We start from the raw sequence: 24,018 nt of genomic DNA, 5'->3' as shown, positions 1-24,018 counted from the left end.
CTCCCCATTTTCACTCAGTTGTTTGCTCCCCGGAGAACAAGAGAGACGTGGGGTGGCTGTGCCAGAAAGATCTGGGTTAGAATTCCATCTCTGACAATGAATAGCTGACCTGGGATTTAGTAAGCCTCAGTCTCTTCATCGGTGACACGGTCATGACAGCCCTCGTCCTGACATCGTTAGGAGGGTCTATAGCAATCGTCAGCAAGCTATTTGCGAGCTGCAGAGGGCTGCCCTTCGTGCGAGGGCCAGTGTGCCCCCTGCAGCCCTGTCGGGTGGAAAGGCTAGCAGCCCCCCTGCCCTCATCATGAGCAGGGCAGCTGAAGAAGCCCCTCACCGGGCACGGCCCAGCAGAGGGCACCCCTGCCTGGAGCCTCCGTCTCCTCTGAGCTGCGTGCAGATCACAGAATGTCCCTTCTCTGAGCAGCGCCGTCCATCGCTTACTCACCAGACCTCCATCTCCATAAGGGCAGAACCCAGGACTTGCCTCTGTCTCCCCGGGTGCAGCACGGAGCCTTACCGAGGGCAAGCATTCGGCAGACATCTAGGCTGATGATACAAAGGCTCAGGAACCCCAGACAACCTCATTTGCCTTTTTTTTTTTTTATCCTCTCAGGTGGATTCTTACGACGTGACAGTGGATGAAGAACTGGGTGACATCCAGCTGGTCAAAATCGAGAAGCGCAAGTACTGGCTCCATGATGACTGGTACCTGAAGTATATCACGCTGAAGACGCCCTGCGGGGATTACATCGAGTTCCCTTGCTACCGCTGGATCACCGGCGAGGGCGAGATTGTCCTGAGAGATGGACGCGGTGAGTGGCCCAGGCCCCTTCCACTTCCTGAGCTTCCCAGGAACTCCTTCCTCAAAGGAATGTTTTCGTAGGAATAATGATAGCGCCGCTGTGTGCCTCCGTGTGCCTGCGGAGGTGCGACCTTCCTCAGGGTGCTAATAAGCCCCGTGTTAAGAGGGTGCAGGGAGAGGCCCCCGGCCACATGCTCAGCAGTGTCCTCCCTCTGGGCTACAGTCCTTTGGGGGCAAGCTTATGACCCCCTTTTTGTTAGAGGGTAACTACAGTCCCTAGTAGCAAATACCTGTGGGACGTCCCCCTAGAGGGGCCGCTCTCCAGGTAAGTTCTCCAGTCCTCTCTGTGAGGTCACAGTGGGGCACAGGCTCCAGGGCAACACGCATAGGCCTGGGAAGGGAAGAAGTCGACCAGGAGTGCCCCGAGTGGCAGCCTAGAGGGGCCATGGCCAGGCCTGGTGGTCACGGTCACCAGTTGTTAAAACTAAAGTCCCACATTTTGCTAAAAAGAGAAAAGTACCTAAAGTCGGCCCTCTTAAGCAAGACCCTCGAACGTGCCAATCTGGCACTTCCTCGGGAGACCACTCCCCATAAGAGACGGGCAGCTGGCCTGGTGTGGAGGAGCAGAGAGAGGAACAGATGGCAGAAGTCAGCTGAGGCCACTCTGTCCCTCGGAATGGCTCCCCATTGTGCACTAACCTGTAAGCGTGTGGGAGTCAAATCCATGCCTCGGCAAAGTTCTATCTGACTTCACGTTGTGGCCCTTCAGTTTGTCCACTCTTTAAACCCAGAATAAGATGTCTCCAAAGCTGTGCACCACTAGAAAAGTGAGGGGGAACACGGGTGCAGTGACTTCCCCTTCACAGAGGTCCGGCAGGGTAGGCAAAATGGAAGTGATGATTAACCCCATTTTTTGGCTAAGAAAATCAAGACAGAGGAGGAAAAAGTTCTCTACCTAGTGTTCTTAAACTGCCAGGCCACGTCCCTTCCTTCCTTTCTTTCTTTCTTTCTTTCTTTCTTTCTTTCTTTCTTTCAGAGAGAGAGAGAGTGAGCAGGGGAGAGGGGCAGAGGGAGAGAGAGAATTTTAAACAGACTCCATGCTCAGTGTGGAGACCAACACAGGGCTCGATCCCACCACGCTGGGATCATGACCTCAGCCAAAATCAAGAGTTGGATGCTCAACCAACTGAGTCACCCAGGCGCCCCCTCCCATTGTTTCTGACATGGAATTTAAGAAACCAATTTCCAAAAATATTTCTGAACGGAATGATTGGAGCTAGAAAGATTTTTGTTCCCTGACCTCACAGAAAAAAAAAAAATCACCAAATTCACTCTGTCTTGTGGCCAGAATGTGAACAGTTGTGGACAGGGAACTTCTCTTTCTCTAGTATCAGAAAAACACTAGCTCCAAGTCTCTCCCCTGCCCCTCCCACCAGGGGTCTTGGTTGTGCAGTCCTTCTCCTCACAGACCCCACATCCCTTTCTAGCAAAAAACATATGGCACATTTAAATGAGGATGTTTAGAAAAGTATAGGCTAGGAGTCCTGGGTGGCTCAGTCGGTTAAGCATCTGGCTCTTGACTTCAGCTCAGGTCATGATGTCACAATTTGTGGGTTCAAGCCCCACATCAGGCTCTCTGTTGACAGCACGGAGCCTGCTTGGAATTCTCTCTCTCTCTCCCCCTCCCCTGCTCATGCTCTCTCTCTCTCTCTCCCTCTCTCTCTCAAAATAAATAAATAAACATAAAAAAAGAAAGGTGTAGGCCAAACTTGGTTTACTCTGTGTATTAGTTTCTAGGACTGCCATAACAAATTACCACAAACTGGGAAGCCTTCAAAAAATATACACTGAATTTTTTTTTAATATTTAGAATTTATGGGTTTGGGATGAATTATTTCAAAATTGATTGTATTGAGACTTCCTAGGTGGTGACTATAGTTGATAATACCATACTGTATATTTGAAAGTTGCTAAGAGGACAGATCTTAAAAGTTCTCATCAGGGGAGGTGGGCGGGGGATGGGTGAGATAGGTGATGGGGATTAAGGAATGCACTTGCTGTGATGAGCACGGGGTAATGTGTGGAAGTGTTGAATCACTACATTGTACACCTGAAACTAATGTTACACTGTTCAGTGGAGTGAAAATAAAAATTTAAAAGTTCTCATCACAAGAAAAAACAAAGAAAGAAAGGTGTAGACCATTAGCACTGCCAGTCCTGGTGGGGTGAGGGGAGGGGAAGAATGCCAGAATAATCCAGATGGGGAGTGTCCTAGAGACAGAGCCCCCTTGGGAGTAGCTGTGGCCCCTAGTAGAGATGCAGACAGCAGGGAGACACTACGAGAGGACCTGGGGAATAAATGTCCTCTCCTCACTCTCCAGTGCCCTCCTCTCTCTGGTCAGGGCTCCCAGGGGCTGAACCCAACTCAAAGCCCATTGATGCAATTCATTCAAATCGAGGACAAGATCAGGGACCTTCAGGGACAGGATGAGGTGAAGGGTAGATTCTGAAGAGGCACATGGAAGCTGCCCATCCAGCATGTTTCACTTATCAGTTGCTGTGTAACAATCTCTGTGGATTTAAACAGCCATTTCATTTTTTCATCATGGGATGGAAATTTGGGAAAGGTTCAGCTGGGTGGGTTATCTGTGAGCCACGAAGCATCAACTGAGGACAATGGGCTAGAAGGCTCCCTTTGAGGACGGTTCCTTTCTCACATGTCTAGCACCTCAGGGCTCCATGGCCTCTCTCTCCACCTGGAAGCTCATTCTGGAAGCCTTCTCCATGGAGTTGGGCTTCTCACGGCTTGGCCCTCACAGGGTAGTTGCACTTCTTATGTGGTGGCTGGCTTCTAAGAGCGAGTATTCCAAGAGACAGAAAGTGGAAGCTGCCGGTCTCTTCATGTTTGGGCCTGGAAACTGTCAGGGGGTAGTTTCTACCTTATTCTGTTGGTCCAAGCACTCACAGAGCCCATCCAAACTCAAAGGGGACATAGATCCCACCTGTCAATGGAAAGAATGTCAAAGAATTTATGGCCATCTTTAATCCACCCCATGGCACAATGACCAATCCTTTGGACAATCCGGAAATGAGGGGACCCTGCCCATGAGCGACATGGTAACCTCTGCAATCTAATGCTCCACCACTGCACCTGGGGTGAACATAAATGTCAGAGGGCTGTCACTGTGGTCCCAGGGATCAAGAGCACCTATGTGAAGAGACAGCTTCATTAAGGCACTCATGTCAGTCTTTTGGAATCTACCCCCCTCTCCAGAACTCTGGGGCATTCAGTCTAGGCTTTGTCACCTGCTGTGTTCCCAAAAGTTCCATCAGTCACTGGGGTAGATGTCCGGCACCCTCAGGGCCAGGAGAAATGGAGCTGACAGCTTTTGAGACTTGGTATGTGCAGTTCCAAGTTCCTTCTGAAATTGAAGACTCAATGCCTCAGAGCCAGGTACCTGATAAATAAGCTAATTCTTCGAGGTGGATTAGAGATGATGAATGTCGAGTGCCTACAACAGTGTCCCCTACAGCCAATGGCAGCTGTTGTCAGTTAATATTCATCTTGCCTTCAGTGGCCTTAACCCTGCCCCCTGCTGGATGGCTTAACATCCCCACTGGAGAACAAAGAGGTGCCCCATTGATCTTCCTCTCTGGGCCCCAGTTCCAAGCCCTGGACTGGAGCTTCCTCAGCCAGAAGGTGCTCTGAGTGTGGGCTAGGAACTGTTAGCTGTTGGTCTGTAAAGAGGTGGGTACCGAGACTGAGAGTAGGCATTTACAAACTTTTATAGCAACTTGCAAGAATTATTCTATGACCATTGCATCTTATAACAAAAACAGGGTTTATGCTTTGAATGTCCTTGGTTTGTTTTTTATTTCTTTTCTAGTAGTTAAGTTTTATTGTAGTTTACAGAAATATCAGTCTGTGATTAAACGGAAATTTTTAAACCCACAGAGAGCTGGAGAAGCACTATTATAGGAGATGCTCTGGAATCTTGGTAGGAGATGCTCTGGAATCTTGCTAGTCTGGGCTCCCACTGTGTTCTCTGGCTTTACCCTAAATAACAGTATAAAGGGTAGTCATGAGCTGGCTTCTCCTGCTCTAAAGGCCCTGAGCAGCTTGACCTTGACTTTAGCCACTTGCCCCACTCCTGAGATGAGAGACAAGAGACCTTTGAATCTGGGCTTAGGGGGAGGAAGGGGAAGCCTAGGTCCATGATGATTGTAAGGACAATAATGTTAGTCATTGTTCCCACTTACTGGGTGCCAAGCATTGTGTGAAGTGCTCACTAAATCCCTACCATAACCCTGACATTGGCATTATCATACCCATTTTACATGTGGGGAAGCTAAGGCAACTTGCTACATACACTGTACCTTCCAGAGAATCATTGGCCTGCCCCCATAAATCCTGATGACCACCAAGCCTGGCTCATGTATGTGATTCTCAGAGCTCCAAGGTGCAGGCCCCCCAGCTTGCCGAATGAGCAGGCAGTAAGAGGGGGCACTGGATTTGTCTTTTATAATAGGCTAAGAGCATGGATATGAGTCTTGTGTTGAAAATCCACTCATTCGGTGTGTGACCTTGGGCAAAGTTCACAGGCAAAGCTATTCAACCTCCCTAAGCCCCAGTTTCCTATACATGAACTGGGGAAGTGTTCAGAGGCTTAAATGAGATGATGCATATAAAGATGATGCATGGGCAGGTGTGTGAGGGAAACCTGAATATTGGACGTTGTTACTGTTCTTCCCGTGGCTCTTCTCACACCTATCCTTTCCTCACAGCAAAGTTGGCCTGCGATGACCAAATTCACATTCTCAAGCAGCACAGACGTAAAGAGCTGGAAACACGGCAAAAACAGTATCGGTGAGTTATGACGTCAGACCAGACAGCCCTGAATGAACTCTGCCCACAGCGTATGGCTGACCACTGCTGGTAAGCAATGGCCAGGCCACCAGTGCCCTGTAGTGCTCCTCGATCCCCAAGATCCACTTGACCTCCACTGTCCAGGCAGAGATGGTAAAGTGCATTATGGAGAAAACTGTGGGGAAACCATATCAGCATCTAGGGGGAATGGGGCAGCAAAAGCTTGGATTTACATTAATGTTCTTTCACCTCCTATTGTAGTGATTACCCCCTCACTTTTTATGTCTTCTGGTAATAATTCTATTGTAAAAGTGATAAATAATCTCCAAAAAATTGGCAAATCTTTAGCTAACAGACCAAGAAAAAAAGAGGGAGGGAACTCAAATTTTTTAAAGTAGGAGAGAGGGAGCATCAGTACCCACCTCACACAAATTAAAATGTATAAAAGGGAATACTATGGACAGTTGTATACCAACAAATTAGATAACTTGAGTGAAATGGAGAAGTCCTAGAAAGATAGGAATGACCAAAACTGACTTAAGAATAAATAATTTGAATAGAACAATCACAAGCCAAAAGGTCGAATCAGTAATTTTGAAACTTCCCACAAAGAAAATCCTAGGCCCAGATGACCTCACTGATTAATTCTACCAAACGCTTAAAGAATTAGTACCAATCCTGCATAAGCTCTTCCAGAAAATGCAAGAGGAGGGAACACATCCCAGTGCATTGAATGAGATCGGTGTTATACCAAAATCAGGCAAAGACATCGTAAAAAAACTATACACCAATGTCTCTTATGGATATAGATGTAAGCATTTTCAACAAAATACTAGCAAACTGGATGCAACAGCATGTAAAAGATATACAATATAGGATTTATCCCAAGTGCGCAAGGTTGGTTTAATATCCAAAAATCAATTAATGTAATGCACCATATCAGTAAAGAACAAAGAAACACATGAGCATCTCAAAAGACATATAAGAGTGCATTTGACAAAATCCAACATTCTTTCATGATTGAATAACGCTAAAAAAAATAGGAATTAAACAGAAATTTCTCAACCTGGTAAAGGGCACCTATAAAAAACCTTACAATTAATATCATTTTTTTTAACGTTTATTTATTTTTGAGAGAGAGAGAGAGACAGAGTGCGAGTGTGGGGAGGGGCAGAGAGAAAGGGAGACACAGAATCCAAAACAGGCTCCAGGCTCTGAGGTATCAGCATAGAGCCCAATGTGGGGCTTGAACTCACGAACTGTGAGGTTGTGACCTGAACTGAAGTCGGAAGCTCCACTCAGTCAGTGGAGCTGGGTAGGTGTCCCCGGTTCATATCGTTCTTAATGGGAAATGACTACATGCTTTCCTCCTAAGATCCAGGAACAAGATAAGGATGTCAGCTTTTGCCACTTCTGTGTAACATTGTACTGGAGATTCTAGCCAGGGCAATTAGGCAAGAGGGGAGAAAGGGCACCCACGTTAAAGAGCGATAAGTGAAACCACTGCCATTCACGGATGAAATGATCTCGTATGTAGAAAATCCTAAGACGTTCACCAAAAAAAAATATTGGAACTGTTAACCCAGCAAGGTTGCAGCATAAAAGATCAATATACACAATTCAGTTGTGTTTCTGTATGCTAATAATCAATCTGAAAATAAAGATAACAAAACAGTTCCATGTGCAGTAATATCAAAAGGAATAAAATATTTATGAATAAACTTAGCAAAAGAAGTCTAAGACTTACACAATGAAAACTACAAAACATTGCTGAAAGTAATTAAAGAAGACCTAAATAAGGTGAAAGACATCTTACATTCACAGACCAGAGGACTTAATATTATAAAAATAGTAGTACTCCCCAAAGCAGTGTGCATATTTAACACAATCCCTATCAAAGTCTCAGCTAACTTTTTTGCAGAAATTGACAAGATGATCCTAAAAATCATAAGGAAATGCAAGGAACCCATAATAGTCAAAATAATCTTGAAAAAAAAAAACTTGGGGAACTCACAGTTGCCAGTATCAGAATTACTACACTGCTGTGGTAATTAAAACAATCGTGGTATTGGCATAAGGTTAGATATATAGAGAAATTAAATAGAATTGAGAGTCCAGAAGTTAGCCCTTGCATTTATGGTCAGTTAATTTTCAACAGAGGCAGCAAGACAATTCAATGGAGAAAGGATAGTCTTTTCAACAAATGGTGTTGGGACAACTGACTAGCCACATGCAAAAGAATGAAATTGGACCCTTACCCCACATACAAAAATTAACTTAAAGTGGATCAAATACTTAAACGTAAGAGCTAAAACTAAAACATTGAAAAAGACAGGGGTAAACTTTCATGGCCTTGCATTGGCAAAGTATTTTTAGATATGACAACAAAAGCTTAAACAACAAAGGAGAAATAGATAAGCTCATGTTATCAAATTTTAACTTTCGTGCTTCGAAGGATACCATCAAGAAAGTGAAAAGACAACTCACAGAATGGGATGAAATATTTGTAAATCATGGATCTGATAAGGGACTTGTATCCAGAATATATAAAGAGCTCTTACAAATCAATAATAAAGACAAATAATCCAATTTAAAAATAGAGAAGGATCTGAATAGACATTTTTCCAAGGAAGATATATACATGATCGATAAGTCCATGAAAAGATGCTTGACATCATTATTCATTAGGGAAATGCAAATCATTACCACTTCACATTTACTATGAAAGTCAGATAATAACAAGAGTTGTGAAGATGTGGAGAAATCAGAACCTTCATACACTCCTGGTAGGAATGTAAAATGTGCAGCTGCTTTGGAAAACAGTCTAGTAGTTACTCAAGTTGTTAAATCAAGAGTTACTAGATAATCCAGCAGTTCCACATCTAGGCATATGCCTAAGAAAACGAAAATATATGTCCACACACAAACTTGTATATGAATGTTTACATTATCCATAAGAACCAAAGGTGAATACAACCCAGATGCCCATTAACTGATGAATCTGTAAATAAAATGAGGTATGTCTATACATGGAAACTATTTTGGCCATAAAAAAAATGAAGAAGCACTTGTCCAGAGAAAATATATGGCCCACAAGCATTTGAAAGGATGCTCAACATCATTAATCATCAGGAAAGTGCAAATCAAAATCACAGTGAGATAGCATGTCACACCCGCTAGGATGACTAGAATCAAAAAGAGAAAGTGGAGCCCGCAAACATTTTTGGTAGAATGTAAAATGGCACAGCCACCTTGAAAAACAGGTTAGCAGTTTCTCAAACCTTTTTTAATTTTTTTTTTTATTTTTTAGAGAGAGAGGGGGAAGTCAGGGAAGTGGGGCAGAGGGAGAGGGAAAGAATCTTAAGCAGGCTTCTCACTCAGCATAGAGCCCGACATGGCACTCGATCCCACGACCCTGGGATCATGACCTGAGCCAAAATCAAGAGTCAGATGTTCAGCCAAATGAGCCACCCAGGTGCCCCACAGCTTCTCAAATCTTGAACAGACTTCGTACTAGCAGTTCTATCCCTTTTTTCTTATTGTGCATGGTGGCTACACAAGAGTAATGAAAATAGGTTTCTACACACACACACACACAAGCTTTATATCAATATTCATAGCAATATCACTTATAATAGCCCAAAGGTGGAAACAACATAAATTCCATTACCTGATGAATGGATAAACAAAATGTGGTATATTCATATAATGGAATGTTATTTGGCATTAAAAAGAATGAACTACGGATACATACTAAACCATGGATGAACCTCAAAAACATTACGCTAAACAGGAAAGTCATTTACAAAACACCACATACTGTATGATTCTATTTTATGAAATGTCTGGAACAGGCAAGTCTGTGGACACAGATTAGTAGACTGTTGGTTGCCCAGGACTGGAAGTTGGGGATGGACACGGACAGTGACTATTAATGGGCACAAGGTTTCTTTTTGGGGTGAAAATATCCCCAAGTTAGACTTTGGTGAAGCCTGCACAATTCTGTAAGTACACTAAAAAACTTCATCGGATACTTTTAAGGGGTGAATTTTATTGTATGTAAATTACAACTCGATATAGCTGTTTTTGGAAATAACACATGATCTAGAGCGCTCATCTAGAAAACGGTGGTCAGTGGGCTATATTCAGCCTATAAATTTGTTTCATGGTCGCTGTGGAGTTCTGAGTAAACAGGGCCCAGGTTTCCTCAGTCCAATACCTGTCCACTGTCTGTGTCAAGGCATCTTTCAGGTCCTACTTTGGCCTTTGTAGACCTTGAGTCTGTGACTCCTTCCAAGGGAGAAGAATGGATGGACTCATGCTAACCAGTCAGCATGGTTACCTGGGCTATGGCGAGGCTCTTGGGGAGTGATGACCATGACACCTTTCCACGTATTTCTCTATGGTGTAACTTCCTACAAAGAGTATGCAGTATGTCAGGCTTTTTTAATCCAATAAAGCAAAAGAAGGGTAGTCAATGACCTGCTGCTATGCAGAGCAACATAGGCAAACCTCACAAGTACAGTGTTGGATACCGGAAGTGAGGCACACCGTGTCTGACCAATCCATAGAGTTTGGAAGTCTGTTGTTTAGGGGCAGTTACATAGCAGTGGGACAATAGACAACAGCAAGGAAATGATTCTCATAAAAGGGAGGACAGTGATCAGGGGAGGCTAAGCGGGAAAGCAGGTGCGGTGTGGGGATACTGGTAACATTCTGATTCTTGATCTGGATGTTGGTTATACAGATGTTTTGTGCATTTTTCTCCATATGTGTGCATACATATACATATCCACACATACATACATGTGTTTCTATGTTTGATTTCATAATAAAATTTTAAAATAAAATTTTTATGTCTTTATATCAGGTGAAGGAGGGTAATCTGATTATACTTGAGTAATGTTAAAGATTTATGAATTTGTGGTTTATTTTAAAACTTTCGTGTGTGAGCCTCTGGGCTCAGACACCATGTGATGCGTTCTGGGACTTTTGTGTTTGGTGCAGTGCACAAGGCGTTGTCCGAAAGCTCTGCACCACCATTCCCATCTTAAAACATTGTTATTTCTCAGCTCCTTCCTCAGCTTTCCTCCCCACTTCAGCCCCTACAGTGAGCATCCCATGTGCATTTGGCCTTGTGGAAAGAAGGAATCCTAGTCTGCAGTGACATTAAACAGCTTGCAGAGAATCAGGCTAGTTTGTGTCCTGTTAGGAGAGTGGACAGGAAGTTTTATCAGTTCCACTGTCATTCAGACTAAGATGTTAATGGCAGATAAATTAGTCTTACAGGCATGTTGTCTTAATGCAGTATTTTCCAAAGTGTGCCCTGGAGCAGCGGCCCCATAACTTTCTCCCCGTGGTGAGACAAGTTTGGGAAACTGTTCATCACCTCCTCCTCCTGGAGGTTCCTGATGCACATAAGCAGTGAGAATTCTGAGAAGTTCTGGGGTAGTGGACTGTGGTTAATTTTTTTTTCCCACCCAGTGTTTCCCAAGAGAGTTGGACATACAATTCTTAACATCTCACAGAACAAGTACTCCGTGGAGCACCCTTTGGGAAGTACCCCTTTATTAGGGAGCAATGGATTCAGTGGTGTGTTTGTTTCACCGCCAGGGACAGGGCTTTGACAGGGTCTAGGGAGATGGGGCCAAGGGCTTTTCCAGTGAAATAGTTATCCCTCTTCTTAGATCTAATCGTCATTGTTTCTTCCTCCTTCCACTCATCTGCCCTCTTCAGACGCCCTCCTCTGCTTCCGTTCAGGAAGCACTGAACTTTGCACCGTCTGCATAATCTAGGAGTTCCTCTTTCACACGAACTCTCGAGCTTCCAGATGAGAGTTGGAAGTAAAGTAAGAATAGTCTCCAATCTGTCAGGGAGCTGCAAGCCCAGCTGGCCTTCGTCCCTCAGTCAGCCTGGCAGGGAAGTGGAGAAGCCCACGCAGGTCATAACGCCCTGACCCCATTCTCACTGTGACCGTATGCACCTGGCTGGTGTGCGCACACACACAGCAGCGGATAGAGTAGTGGTTTGTAACCTACAGCGTTTGATCATTTTGTGACTTGCTTTTTTTCACTCGTCATTCTGTTTTGAAGGGCAGCCGGTTGACACAGACAGGTGTCATCCATTCACTTAGCTCCTGTATAGCACACCATTGCACGAACAAACCACCAGGCTCACCCACTCTCCTGCTGATGGACATGTAGACCGTCTTTAATATCTGGCTGTCACAAGCCACACCAGAGTGAGCTCTCTCATCTGTCTCCTGGTGCTCTTATGGAAGAATTTCTCTAGGGAATATTCTTAGAAGTAGACCTGCAGGATAGCAGACCACACTGTGAGTTTTCTAGATATTGCCACTGGGGTTCCAAAGGGGTTCTGCCAGTGTTCACCCCTAGCAGCTGTTTCTTAGGGTTGCACTTTCCCTACATCATTGACACACTTTGCATCTTGAGACATTCTCATTGGTGTCGGTCTGATGTGTCTGAAATAGTATCTCATTGATTTCCTCATTCTTACATTGCCACATATTTCTCGCTGTATGTGAATTCAGCCATTCCCCTGTTGTTTGCTTCGTGTGTGTGTGTGTGTGTGTGTGTGTATTTGGCATTACCAACAGTGTGGCAGGAGGCAACCTCATACAAGCAGCTTGATGTCCTGGTGATTTCATTACTGTCAATTTCCAGAACTCACCTTGCTGGGTCAAATTAGCAGTTTCATTTTTAAAAGTACTAACAAAAATCCTTTCTCACAATGTTATAGTAATTTTTGGTGCAATTTTCCAGTTGTGTATGTATATATATGACATACCTGATCATGTCAATCTTTTATATTTTTGACAATCTAAAAACCCCTAAATTGGACCCCATGGTTGTTTTAATCTGCCACTGGTGAGTTAAGCCTCTGTGCATTGCCTCTTCTTTGAATTGTCTGTTTATATGCTTCATTTTTCTGTGTCCTTGTGATTATTCATCTAAAGGAGCCCTTTGTGTGTTCGGATAGCACCTTTTCGTTATGAGTATGGTATATGTCATTTGTCTACTGTTGCTTGTGTCGCAGATTTTAGTTCTTTATTTTCTTAACTATATGTATTGGTTTTCCTTTATAACTTTTGGGTTTCCTGCTCTACATAACAAGGCCCTCCCCACCCCCAGTGTTACATAAATATACCTATATTTTTGTCTAACTTTTACAATTTAGTTTTTTAACATTAGGCTTTTAACTCACCTGCCATGTATTTTTATACATGATGTGAAGTAGGGGGTCAAACATCCCGGTGTCACTTATTACATAACACACTCCTTCCTACTGCCCAGGGATGATGCCCATAGCACACAGAGCTGGCACAGCCTGGTGGGATATGCGTGGGCTCTGCAGCCAGTTTCTGAGCTCCACTCCCACTTACTCCATCCTGTTGTTTGGTCTCTGTGTGCCTCCTTCCTCCTCTCCCTCTCCCCCCTCTTCCGCCCTCCCCTCTCCCCCTCCTTCCTCCTCCTTCCTCCCTTCTCCACTTCTCCTCTCCCCCTCCCTCCCCCTCCTCCTTCCTCTCCTCTCCACCTCCCTTCCTCTCCACCTCCCCCCTCCCTCCCTCCCCTTTCCCCTTCCCTCCCTTCTCTCTCCCCCTCCCTCTCCCCTCCCTCCCCTCTCTCCCCACACTTCTTTTTCCTTCCCTTCTCCCTTCCATCCCCTCCCTCCTTCCCTCTCCCCCTCCCTACTTTCTCTGTTTCCCTCCCTCTTTCTCCCCCTACCCCCACAGTCTTCTCTCTCTTTGACATTTTAATATGTAATAAGTATATATCTATACATGCCCTTTTCCCCTTTCTTTCTACCTAGGACTTACTCAGAAAATTGAGGTTTTTTCAACTTAAGAAAGTTTTTCTCTTATTTCTTGATTTTTACTTCTCTCTATATTCCTCTCTCTCCTTTTGGACTTCTTAGTCTCTGCATATTAAATCTTCTAGGTCTGCCTTTCATGTCTCTTGTGTTTTCTTTTCTTTTAAAGTTTTTATTTTAATTCCAGTTAGTTAACATACAGTGTCATATTTGTTTTAGGTATACAGTATTCATCACTTCCATAAAACACCCGGTGCTCATCACAACAAGTGCCCTCCGTAATCCCCATCATGGCTTCCATTTCTTTGTGTTTTTGCTCTGTATTTGTGTTATGTTTTCTTCCATTTTGTACAGAGCAGTACCTGGCACATGACAGGTGCTCAGTAATTACTTCCTTAATGAATACATTTTGTGCAGGAAACAAATTAGATCTCACGGTGACTCTTCTCTTTTCCCATTTCTCTGTTGAATTTTCAATTCAGAAATCATGTTTTGTGGCTGCAGAAGGTCTTTTTAGGGGCACCCGGCTGGCTCAGTCCGTAGAGCATCTGACTCTTGATCTCAGGGTTGTGAGTTCAAGACCCACGTTGGGCATGGGGTCTACTTTAAAAAAAGGAAAAAAAAAGAAAATCTTTTTACATTCTACTGTATCTCTTTAACACTTCTTTTTTTAAGAAATTAAATGTCTTTAAAAAAGAAATTAAATGTCTTTTTTGCATCTTCATTTCCTCTGCCTGGCGTGTTCAACTCCCTGTGGAGTGTGATTTTTTTTCTTTGCCTATTTATCTACGGGCACGAAGATCTCTGGCCCCTGTGCAGGTCAGCCTGTCAGCTGTCTCAGGTAGCAGTGGCCTGCAGTGGAAGGGACACAGGCGTCTGGTGGAGAGCTGGCAAACGCACAGTCTCCACGCACTGAGAGGCGGTAGGTAGTCTTCAGACCACGGAAGGTGGGCACTTCCATCCATTAGTGCTGCCACCTTGAGGAGGTGGGGGGGAACAGCAGTGGGGCAGGAGGTTCCAAGAAAATCAATTATTTTCTAAAACAAAGGGGGAAAAATCAGTAGATTAGTTGACGTTGTACACTTGTCTACATTTTATCAGCGTTGGTGTTAATACAAACAACAAATAGAGAAGGTTTTCCTAAAGCCCAGGAAAATGGAATACTGTAACTAAACCAACAGTGATAAATGACAGTGCCATGCAACAGAAAATGTTTCTCAAAATGCATTTGCTCCGGGCGACCATACCTAGCTCCTGTTCGCCTCTTGTGGTCCCAATGGGAGTCTTACCTGGCCAACAGGACAGCATGAAAAACCATGGGGATTTTGGGGACAGTAATAGCACAAGATGATATTAAAGGGACTCCAGACTTTTTCATGACCTCAACTCTCAGTGCTTTACTTTCTGTTGTGAGAAAGGTTTCAGAAGAGGAGAGTTAGGAATACAAGTGAAAAGCTGTTAACCCAGAATGTAAATTTTGATTTTTAAATAAATGCAAGATCGTTTTCCCTGCCCTAAAGGAACAGACACTTTGGGTTAGTTTTGGTTTTGCCGTAAGAAAAAAAAACAGCAAAATTTAAAAAACAAAATGTAAGTGCCCAATGCTGCAGGATAAGTTTCAAGGACACCGGTATCTGAAAATGTGGGCTGGATACAGTGCATGGCCTGTCTTGGGGGGGGAGCTATTTTGATTTTAACAGTCACTAAACCTGCCTCTGGTGGCAGTCTGTGTCCGAAGTCCAATCACCGTGCTGCCCTGGACACCTTACTTGGAAGGCGTGCCCACTGCCCCCTTTCCCCAGCCACCACACACAGTCCAGGGGCACGTTGACCGAGCTGGTGGGACACCGGCTGTTCAGTTCAGCCTGGAAGTGGAGCGGCCTCAACCCTTTCTACCTCCGGTGACCGGCAAGGCAACTCTGTGCCGAGGGAGACAGGCAGTTGAATGTCCCGTCAGATCCGTGAGGTCTTCTGATGCTTCCTTTTCAGCTTCCTTTTACGCAGTGGCGCACACCTACTGCACTCGCCACTCCTCTGCTGTGAGCCCAGTCTCAGGTTCAGGGGACCTCACACCTCCTGCTGTGAAGCTCAGGGCACAGCAAAGCAGGCTACTGCCGGACCCCCGGAGGGGTCCCAGTACGTCACGGATGCACACTCAGCTATAACGTCTCGGCCTGACGGAGGGCACATCCTCAGACCGCAGGGGCAGGCTTTAGTCTGAGGGGCCAGCCCAAAGGCCAGGCATTTTACACGGTTTTCTTCTTTTTATTCATGCTCAGATGGATGGAGTGGAACCCTGGCTTCCCCTTGAGTATCGATGCCAAATACCACAAGGATCTACCCCGAGACATCCAGTTTGATAGTGAGAAGGGTGTGGACTTCGTTCTGAACTACTCCAAAGCGTGAGTTTCCAGGAACCCAAGGATGCTGGGCAGTCCCTCCAGGGGCCAGGGCCGCGGATGGAACCCTCAGTCCTTTCCTTGTGGGAGCTCTGGGCTGGGGAGCAGCTCAGCTGGTCTTCCCAAATCACTTGATTGTATCCGATGTGCAGCCGCAGGGTAGCCTGTATCTAAACCAAGTTATAACCTGGATGGCTCCAGACACCAAACATAGCTCTGTTGTCAGCCCAAGGTAGAGGTCTTTACCTGGAGTGCCCACCCCACCCACATCTCATCCCCCTATAGCCGATTCGGGGTTGGAGAGGGTCCACGCTGTCCCCTGGATAGAAGGGCTCTGCGGTAGTAATGGCCACCACGCCTGTGCTGATCGCTGACACCCATCCCCCCGGGTTGTCTATCACAACAACCCCTTGAGGTAGGCACGATTACCCTCCCTTTGGAGTTGAAGAATCTGAGGAATAAGGAAGTCACATACCTTGCCCAGTGGCTCCTGCTAATAAATGGCAGAGACCCAAGTTCTGTGCTCCTTCTTTGCAGTTGAATAACGGCAGGGCTTTTAAAGTGTGCCAAACCCTGAGACTCCTTGGGTGCTTGTTAAAAACAGGGAGCCCTAGTCCCGTCCCAGGGCTAGTGGAGGAGCCTTTGAAGTTGTACTTTGACACTCTGGGGAGTTCCCGCAAGCATACAAATCTAGAAAACTCTCCATCCGTGGTTCTGCCACCTGGTGGAGCCATAGAATGCCCTGTGGAGCTTCAGCACTTCTTGGTGCCAGGCCAGCCCCACAGCCAGGATGAGAGTCTCCCGGGACGGGGCCCTGGCCTCAGGTAGGCATATCCTGGGGCGATATTTGCTCAGTGCCCAGCTGCTCCCCTTGAGAAGGGCGTCTTCTGGTCAGACTTCTGAAAGGTAAGCACAAGAGACCACACTCAGGCCTGTGCCAAAGTCTTCTTCCTCTGGACACTTTGGAAGCGCTCTACACACACACACACACACACACACACACACACACACAGCCTCACAGCCTCACAATCAGCCTCTGTAGGGAACCCCCTCACATTAGCAAGGCCGTTTGCACTGGTGTCCCTCAGCCTGCCTGAGAGGGAACAAGTGGTAGGGGTCTAACACTTAGCAAGCCTCTGCCGAGGGCCGGGCTCTTAGGTGTGGGCATTTTCTACTAGAATCATCTGTTTTCACTTTCACGGCCACTCTGGGAGGTAGATACTGTTCTTGAACGCTTCCAGGTAAATAACCTGGATCCAGATCAAGGAATTTGCCTAAGGTCATTCAGGCAGAAATCGGCAAAAGCCGAATTTGCATTCAGATCTCTTTGGGTCCAAAGCTGGGGATTTTTTCCCCTGCTACAGTTGGGACCAACTGGGGAGAAAAATTAAAACCCAACATCTGGACTAGTAATGCAGTAGTACCCAACATCTGGTTCCCTGGAAACATCAGGGCAATTAAACATCTGATTTCCCACCCAGGGATCCCCAAAGGCAGGTGGCTTTGGTAGGGCGGAGCCCTGACCAGGATGGTGCAAGCAGGACAGAAACGCCTTCTGAGAGGGGCAGTTTGAAGAGAAAATGATAAGGATGGAGAGGCAGCGAGGTCAGAGGAGAAGATACTGCTTTGGGGAATCATCCTACCTCTACTTAGTGATGGGGAAGGGATGGATGGTGGAGTGATGGTGGGTGGATGGATGGATGGATGGATGGTGGGTGGAGGGGTGGATGGAAAGAGAGGGAGGATGGAAGGAGGGCAGAAGAGTGGACGGTTGGTGGAGAAATACCTGGAAGGTGGATGGATAGATGGTGAGTGGGTGGATGGACGGTGGAGTGAAGGCCAGGCTGTGCCTTTCTTATGTCTGCTCAGTGTTCCTGGAATTAATTGTCATCTTTGTACCTCCGGAGCCTAGCACAGCAGCTGCCACAGAATAGGTGCTCAGTAAACTCTGTCAAAATGGGAGTCTGACCCCACTGGCCTCTGACCCCTCAGGGGCCTTTGTTACCACCTCATGGGCCCTCACTTCACACACACACACTCTCTCTCTCTCTCTCTCTCTCTCTCTCTCTCTCTCTCACACACACACACACACACACACACACACACACACACATACACACACACACACACACACACACACACACAATTACCTTTCTTCTCTCACATGTCCCATCCTAGAAGTGTGTTTAATATTACTTCCATGCTGCCTCGGCCCAGCCTGTCCTGCCCAAACTGTTAAACCAGCATCTGTAGCCCACCTCTACCTATATTTTAAAAGCTCCCGGGGGGATTCCAGTGTGCAGTCAGGGTTGAAACCGCTGGCCTCAGTGCCTCCCTTGGCCTCATCCTCCACTCAGTTGCATGTGGGGTGACGTCTATTTCCTGGGGTCTCCGAGTGCATCTCCTTCCCTCCCAGCTCTGTCATCTCTCCCTGGGACATTCAGGAACATCCTTCGACCTGCTTCCCCAGGATCCATCCCACACAGCAATTGGAAGTTCGTTCTCAAGCACACATACAGTTTTTTGGAGGCTCCTTCTATAAGGGCAAATCTAATTCTTTTACTCCTCCATCTAAAATCCCTCAGTGATTACCCCAACTACAGGCGAGAGTCCAGACCTCTCTGCCCAGCTCCCCTGCCCTCTCCCTTGCCCCCAGATACAGGGGACACTTTAGCCATGTGCGCCCAGCACCAGTTTGCAGGGCATCTTCTTGCCCTTGCTTTGCATGAGCTATTTCCTCCACCTTGAACACCATCCTTCCTTTCTTGGCCTGGAGAAATCCAACTCCTCATTTTTAAGGACTTGGATGAGGTGACCCTTCTCCAAGAAGCGCCTAGAAGCCCCTAGGCCTGAGTGAGGTCTCCTCCCCTGTGCTCCCCAGCACTGGCCACACAAACCACCGTTTCTCCAATGACACATCGACCCACCTTTCTCCACGTCTGCCGTGTAACTTGGCCCCTTGAGCTATGGACTGTTTGGAAGGAACACAGCTAGGAAATCTTGAGATGGGCCCTCAGCCCCTCCTGGTACAGCACAGCTGGCCACATCAGCTAAGCCTCACTTCTGCTGGCTAAGGACCATGAGGTTCTAGGAAGGAGATAAGAGATGTGTCCCTGCATTCGAGGAGAGCACAGCCTGAGCCAAGGGGACTAGACCTCAGGGAGGTAGCTCAAAGCACCCCACCCCCACCCCAGGGAGATGAAGGGTGCATGGGAGAGGGCTCTAGGCCAGTGGAGGGTGATCTTGGGAAGCTAACATCTCTGAGCCTCAGTGTCTCACCCACAGCTCCTACTCGGGGTCGTTGTGAGAATATAATGGGGCTATGTGTCAACCCTGCACAGAGAAGTTTCTCCCTAAAAACAGCATTAATTTCCATCCATTTTTGGTAATGGGGTCAGGCCAGCCAGGACCTGGCTGAGCACCTGCCCTCAGATCGGCCTCTCCCCTCAAGGACTCATAGAGGGACCGTCACTCTGTCTGGTGTTACCTTGTCACGGAGTCCAGGAAGGCTTCACAGTAGAAGGGCATCTGACTTGGCCTTGTCACCGGCCAGGCACACAGGCAGGGGCCTAGAGGGATGGGACAAGGATGCTCTGGCAAGGTCAGCTCTGGGCAGAGGTCAGCTGTGGCTGGGCCTGCTCACAGAACCGAGTGAGTTGTGACATTTCCTGGGGGCATCAAAGCAGGAGCAGCTTGTATGTTTACTCACTGTTTGCAGCCCCGGAGTTCGATTGCAGGAGGTTGGCAGGCTGATAAGGGAATGTACCTTTAAAGGAAATTGAGAAAAAGAGCTTCCTTCCTGGTAAGGTAGAACAGTGCAGAAATATGACTGAGTTCTGGGAGAGGTGACCAGCCTGGTGCCAAGACCAAGGTGCTCGACCCTTACCCACTGTGCATTTCCTGCCAGATGAGACCAGGTGGAGGCAGCTCCTTGAAGGAGCGTCCTTCTCCCCAAAGTCACAGGGGCACCTCGCCGTAAGCACAGACATCTTCCTGGGGACCGGGGGGAGCACGGTTACAGCCTTCATGGACTGCTCTGGACCTGCATTTGCAGTGCTCAATGAGAAACAGGGAGACGGGCGAGAAGTCAGAGCCACGTTGCAGAAGTGTGGCCTGGCAGCCTTTGAGGGCCCGATGAGAGAGCCCAGAGGTGGGGAAGGGGCTGACTGAAGACGGGGAGTGGGAGAGTAGGGAAGAATGCAGGATGTGGTGTGGATGGACCCGGGATCCCGTTGGAATTCATCAAAATGGGGAGAGACTGAGGGGGGCACCCAGGGCATCCTTGACATGTGCATCTGGGTTATTGGGCAAATGGAGTGATCATTACAAAGGGAAGCTGATGAGGGGGTGGGGGCACCTTGGTGGCTCAGTCGGTTGAGCAACCGACTTCAGCTCAGGTCACGATCTCACAGTTCCTGAGTTTGAGCTCCACGTTGGGCTCGGCGCTGGCAGTGCAGAGCCTGCTTGGGATTCTCCCTCTCTCTATCCCTCCCCTACTTGTGCTTTCTTTCTCTCTCAAAATAAATAAATAAACTTAAAAAAAAAAAAAAAGGGAAGCTGGGGTGGGGAAGAAGCAGGGGGTAGATGAGTTCAGCTTAGGGGCATTGCTGAGGTTGAAAGCCCCAAGCAGCCTCTGGAGGTGCCGTCCAGGCTCAGGGCCAAGGGCCAGAGGCTTTGTGCCAGGGAGGGGCCAGGGGGAGTGTGGTCTGACAGCTGTAACCCCATTACCCCCTGCTCCCGGCCCCCTAGACAAGTCTCTGCAGCTTGTTTGGAGACCAGGCAAAATCACATGTACGGCAGCTCCTTGAGGGGAGTTGGTGGTGAAAAGAAGGGATCAGGTGTCTGAGATGAAGAAGGTCAGGAGCCTAGAGGGGATAGAGGGGATGAGTGGATGGGGCAGAGTTCCAGCGCAGGAGGGAAGAGGGGGAGCAGGGTGGTGAGGCCTGGGGTGGGGCCGTTCGTTTCTCCAGAAACCAAAGCCGTGATGGGTTCTGTGCAGGAAGAAGACCCCACGCCCTCTTAGTGTCATCCCAGCTCAGAAACAAGTCGGCTCCACGTGACCAAAGCACTCATAGAAAATAGTGTTCTTCCGTTAACTTCACAAATGCTACCCAAAAGCGCCTGATCTGGGAAATTTTAAAAGCCGTGTATGTCCTCCTTCTAACTGATGTCTGGACGTCTATATATCAACCCTGTTTACCTCTATCAAATTTTGTTAGACAATCAGACATGCGTCCCATTGGAAGATAAATATGTTGGGGAAATGTTGGGGGGGGGGGGCAACCTCCCACCTAAAAGGCAGACAACCTGGGGAATTTTAATTATATTTGCTAAAGTAGCATTTTGTTGTTGTTGTTGTTGTTGTTGTTGTTGTTAAAAATGGATCATAAAAGGGACGCCTGGGTGGCTCAGTCGGTTGAGTGTCCAACTTTGGCTCGGGTCATGATCTCGCAGTTCGTGAGTTCAAGCCCCACACCGGGCTCTGTGCTGTCAGTACAGAGCCTGCTTTGGATCATCTGTCCCTCTCTCTCTGCCCCTCCCCCTGCTTGCACTCTCTCAAAAATAAATTTAAAAAAAATTTTTTAAAAAGGATCATAAAAGAAGACATAACAAAACATTAAGTATGGTTTCCCTAAAAAAGGGTGTGTTCGGCCGTCAGATTACTTTGGAAGACCTTGCAACGTCTTCAGCAGTGGTTCTCAAACCGTAGCTTGCAGCAGAATTCTCGGGGGGGGGGGGGGCGGCTTGTTAAAAATCTGGATTTCTGGGCCCAACCTCCAGAGTTTCTGATTCAGGGGGTCTGAGGCAGGGCCTAAGAATCTGCATTTTTAACAAGGTCCCATGCATGCTGATGCTGTAGGTCTTGGGACCACTGAGAACCCCTGCTCTCCAGGACTGTTAGGCCTTGACAAATCCTGGTGTAAAGAAATCTGTTTAAGGTCCCTGTGCTCTCCCAATTCCTCAGACTGGCTTGCCTTTCTGGGCAGGAGACCCCACGGAGCAGGTGTCCCACAGGGCACAGGAGGGAGGAGGACCTTTCCCCTTCTTATTTCCTCACTCCCCTGTGTCCTTCTCAGCTCTTCACTTTAGTTAGCTCCACTGGCATTTATGGAGTGCCTACTGTATGCCTGGACCCTGGAACTGTTCTCAGTACCAGTGGTCCCTGTCTTTTCTTTTCTTGTGCCCCTCCCCCACGTCTACCTCAAGCCTGCCCCAGGACTAGAAAAATAAAATGCCAACTCCTGCCATGAAACAAACTCAGTAAGGGAAGGTGGAGTTTTAACTGAATGTGGCTGTTTTTGCAAGGCTCATTCTACAGTAGCTGAGCTCCTCCCGGACACTGGGCAGCTGCCCCAAGCCATCCTTGCTTAAGGTGGTAAGGACAAGCAATCAGCCAGGCTGCCCAGTGAGGGAACAGGAGTCCAAACACCTTCTCTCAAGCAGTCTCATGCACGTGGATCTGTGTGGGACATTGGTAGACACAGGTTTTGATCAGGGCGTCTGAGTGGGGAGAGAGTCTGCATTCCCAGCAAGCCCTCGTGCTGGTCTCTGGACCTGACTCAGAGCAGCGAGTGGTTGTACTTTGCTTTCCTGGGAAAAAAAAAAATCTACTCATCTATTAAAATTACAGTAACAAGTATCAACCCATCACTTGTTACCCTTTAAAGCAAAAGGTTGCCTCATTTAGAGCCTGGCAACCAGGGTTGATTCATACTCTAGCTGTCATCTTGGGAGAGCTGTTTCGGTTTCCTCTCTGTAAGATGAGACTGATGAGGTCTAGCTGCTAGAATTAAGAGATTTAAGTGAGCTCCCGTTTGCAGTGGCCCCACGGTGCTGTCCGGCACACCGTTAGGTGAGTTCCCTCGAGTGTCTCCATTCTGGATGCTAGGGAGGACTTTCTCCTCATTCCTGAGCCCGAGGCAGGAGCCGGCTGGAGAGCTGCCTCCTCAGGCACTGCCACTGCCCATTTGCTAGCTCTACTGGGCTTCCTCTACCCCTATGGGAGCAGGGCTGGAGGAGCCACTCCCGCTCCTCCTTTGACAAATGCTTATTGAGCTCCTGGCGGGGTCGGGCAGAGAGGAATCAAAAGTGGCCTTTGGTCCAGCTCCAAGAAATTCACAGTATAGTGGGACCAAGTTGTGGATAGTTCATCATAATAGCATGGAGTAGCTATTCCTTAGGAAAGGAGTGCAGGGGAGGAAGTAACTCGGGGCAGGGGGGGAGGGGGACTGCATTAGAAATATGCTTTCCAAGAGAGAAGATGCCCAACCTGGGTTTTGAAGGATGCATAGGAGTTTACTATGCTGATTGGAGGAGTAGAGGGGATGGCATTTTAGGCAGTGAGAATTCTGGTGAGCCAGAGGGACCAGAGTAGAGGTCTGTGTGGGGAAATGGTCAGAAGGTGGGCAAGGAGCCCAGCCTTTACCTGAGAAGGGGAGAGGGGGAAAGTACCGTGGTGGTCCAAGAGGCTCAGCACTTTAGTGTCAAGAAGAAAGGAGCTGGTTGTCAGATGCACTAGAGAGATCGGGGGAGGTTAGGGCTGTAGGGCCCTTCGGATGCAGCCGCTAGGAAGTCACCAGTGCCCTGGATGAGAGCACTTTCCGGGGACAAAGAGGACAGGAAGAAAAGACCAGGAAGGAGGTGAGGATTCTTCCGTGAATTGGGTGTGAAGGAAGAAAGAGGATGAGTGAATGAGAGAGGAAGACCCAGTGGAAGGAAGAGGGTAAAGCTGTGCTGCAGACAGGATTTTGGACTTGTCTGCTGGTCCCCCAGAACGCCAGTACCTAAGGCTGCAGCCTTTAATATTAACAGTGAGTGATAATTATGGCACGACTTGCTAATGTTTGTGGAATTCTTTTTTGTACCAGTGTTTTCTGTACATCATGTCAGCCCTGCGAGGTGGGGCAGTCATGTGCCCATTTCATAGATGAGAAAACCGAGCCACAGCAAGATTAGGGACTCGCCTAGAGCCACGTGGCCGGGAGGCGATGGGGCTGGATCTTAGGCCGGGCCCTTAACCCCTGTGCTGGCCAGCACCATCTCAGCTGCCATCTGTCGGGGACTCCCAGCCCCATGCAGATTTGTGTCCAAACACAAACACTTGGGTCGGGGGTTCTGAG

The 24,018-nt window shown here is 47.4% G+C and overlaps 1 protein-coding gene across 1 annotated transcript in view; it reads left to right on the top strand.

The window, feature by feature from the left end:
* The window catches only part of ALOX5 (arachidonate 5-lipoxygenase), a 49,958-nt gene that overhangs the window by 5,085 nt on the left and 20,855 nt on the right, over positions 1-24,018 (top strand). The window contains exons 2-4 of the mRNA XM_049646324.1: positions 614-812; positions 5,588-5,669; positions 15,779-15,901. Coding sequence (XP_049502281.1) covers positions 614-812; positions 5,588-5,669; positions 15,779-15,901 — 404 coding nt within the window. The remainder of the gene's footprint in view (positions 1-613; positions 813-5,587; positions 5,670-15,778; positions 15,902-24,018) is intronic.

The sequence above is a fragment of the Panthera uncia genome, chromosome D2, assembly GCF_023721935.1.
Source record: "Panthera uncia isolate 11264 chromosome D2, Puncia_PCG_1.0, whole genome shotgun sequence".
Lineage (NCBI taxonomy): Eukaryota > Metazoa > Chordata > Mammalia > Carnivora > Felidae > Panthera > Panthera uncia.
The sequence above is the reverse complement of the archived record's forward strand: the minus strand, read 5'-3'. Positions and strand labels throughout refer to the sequence as shown.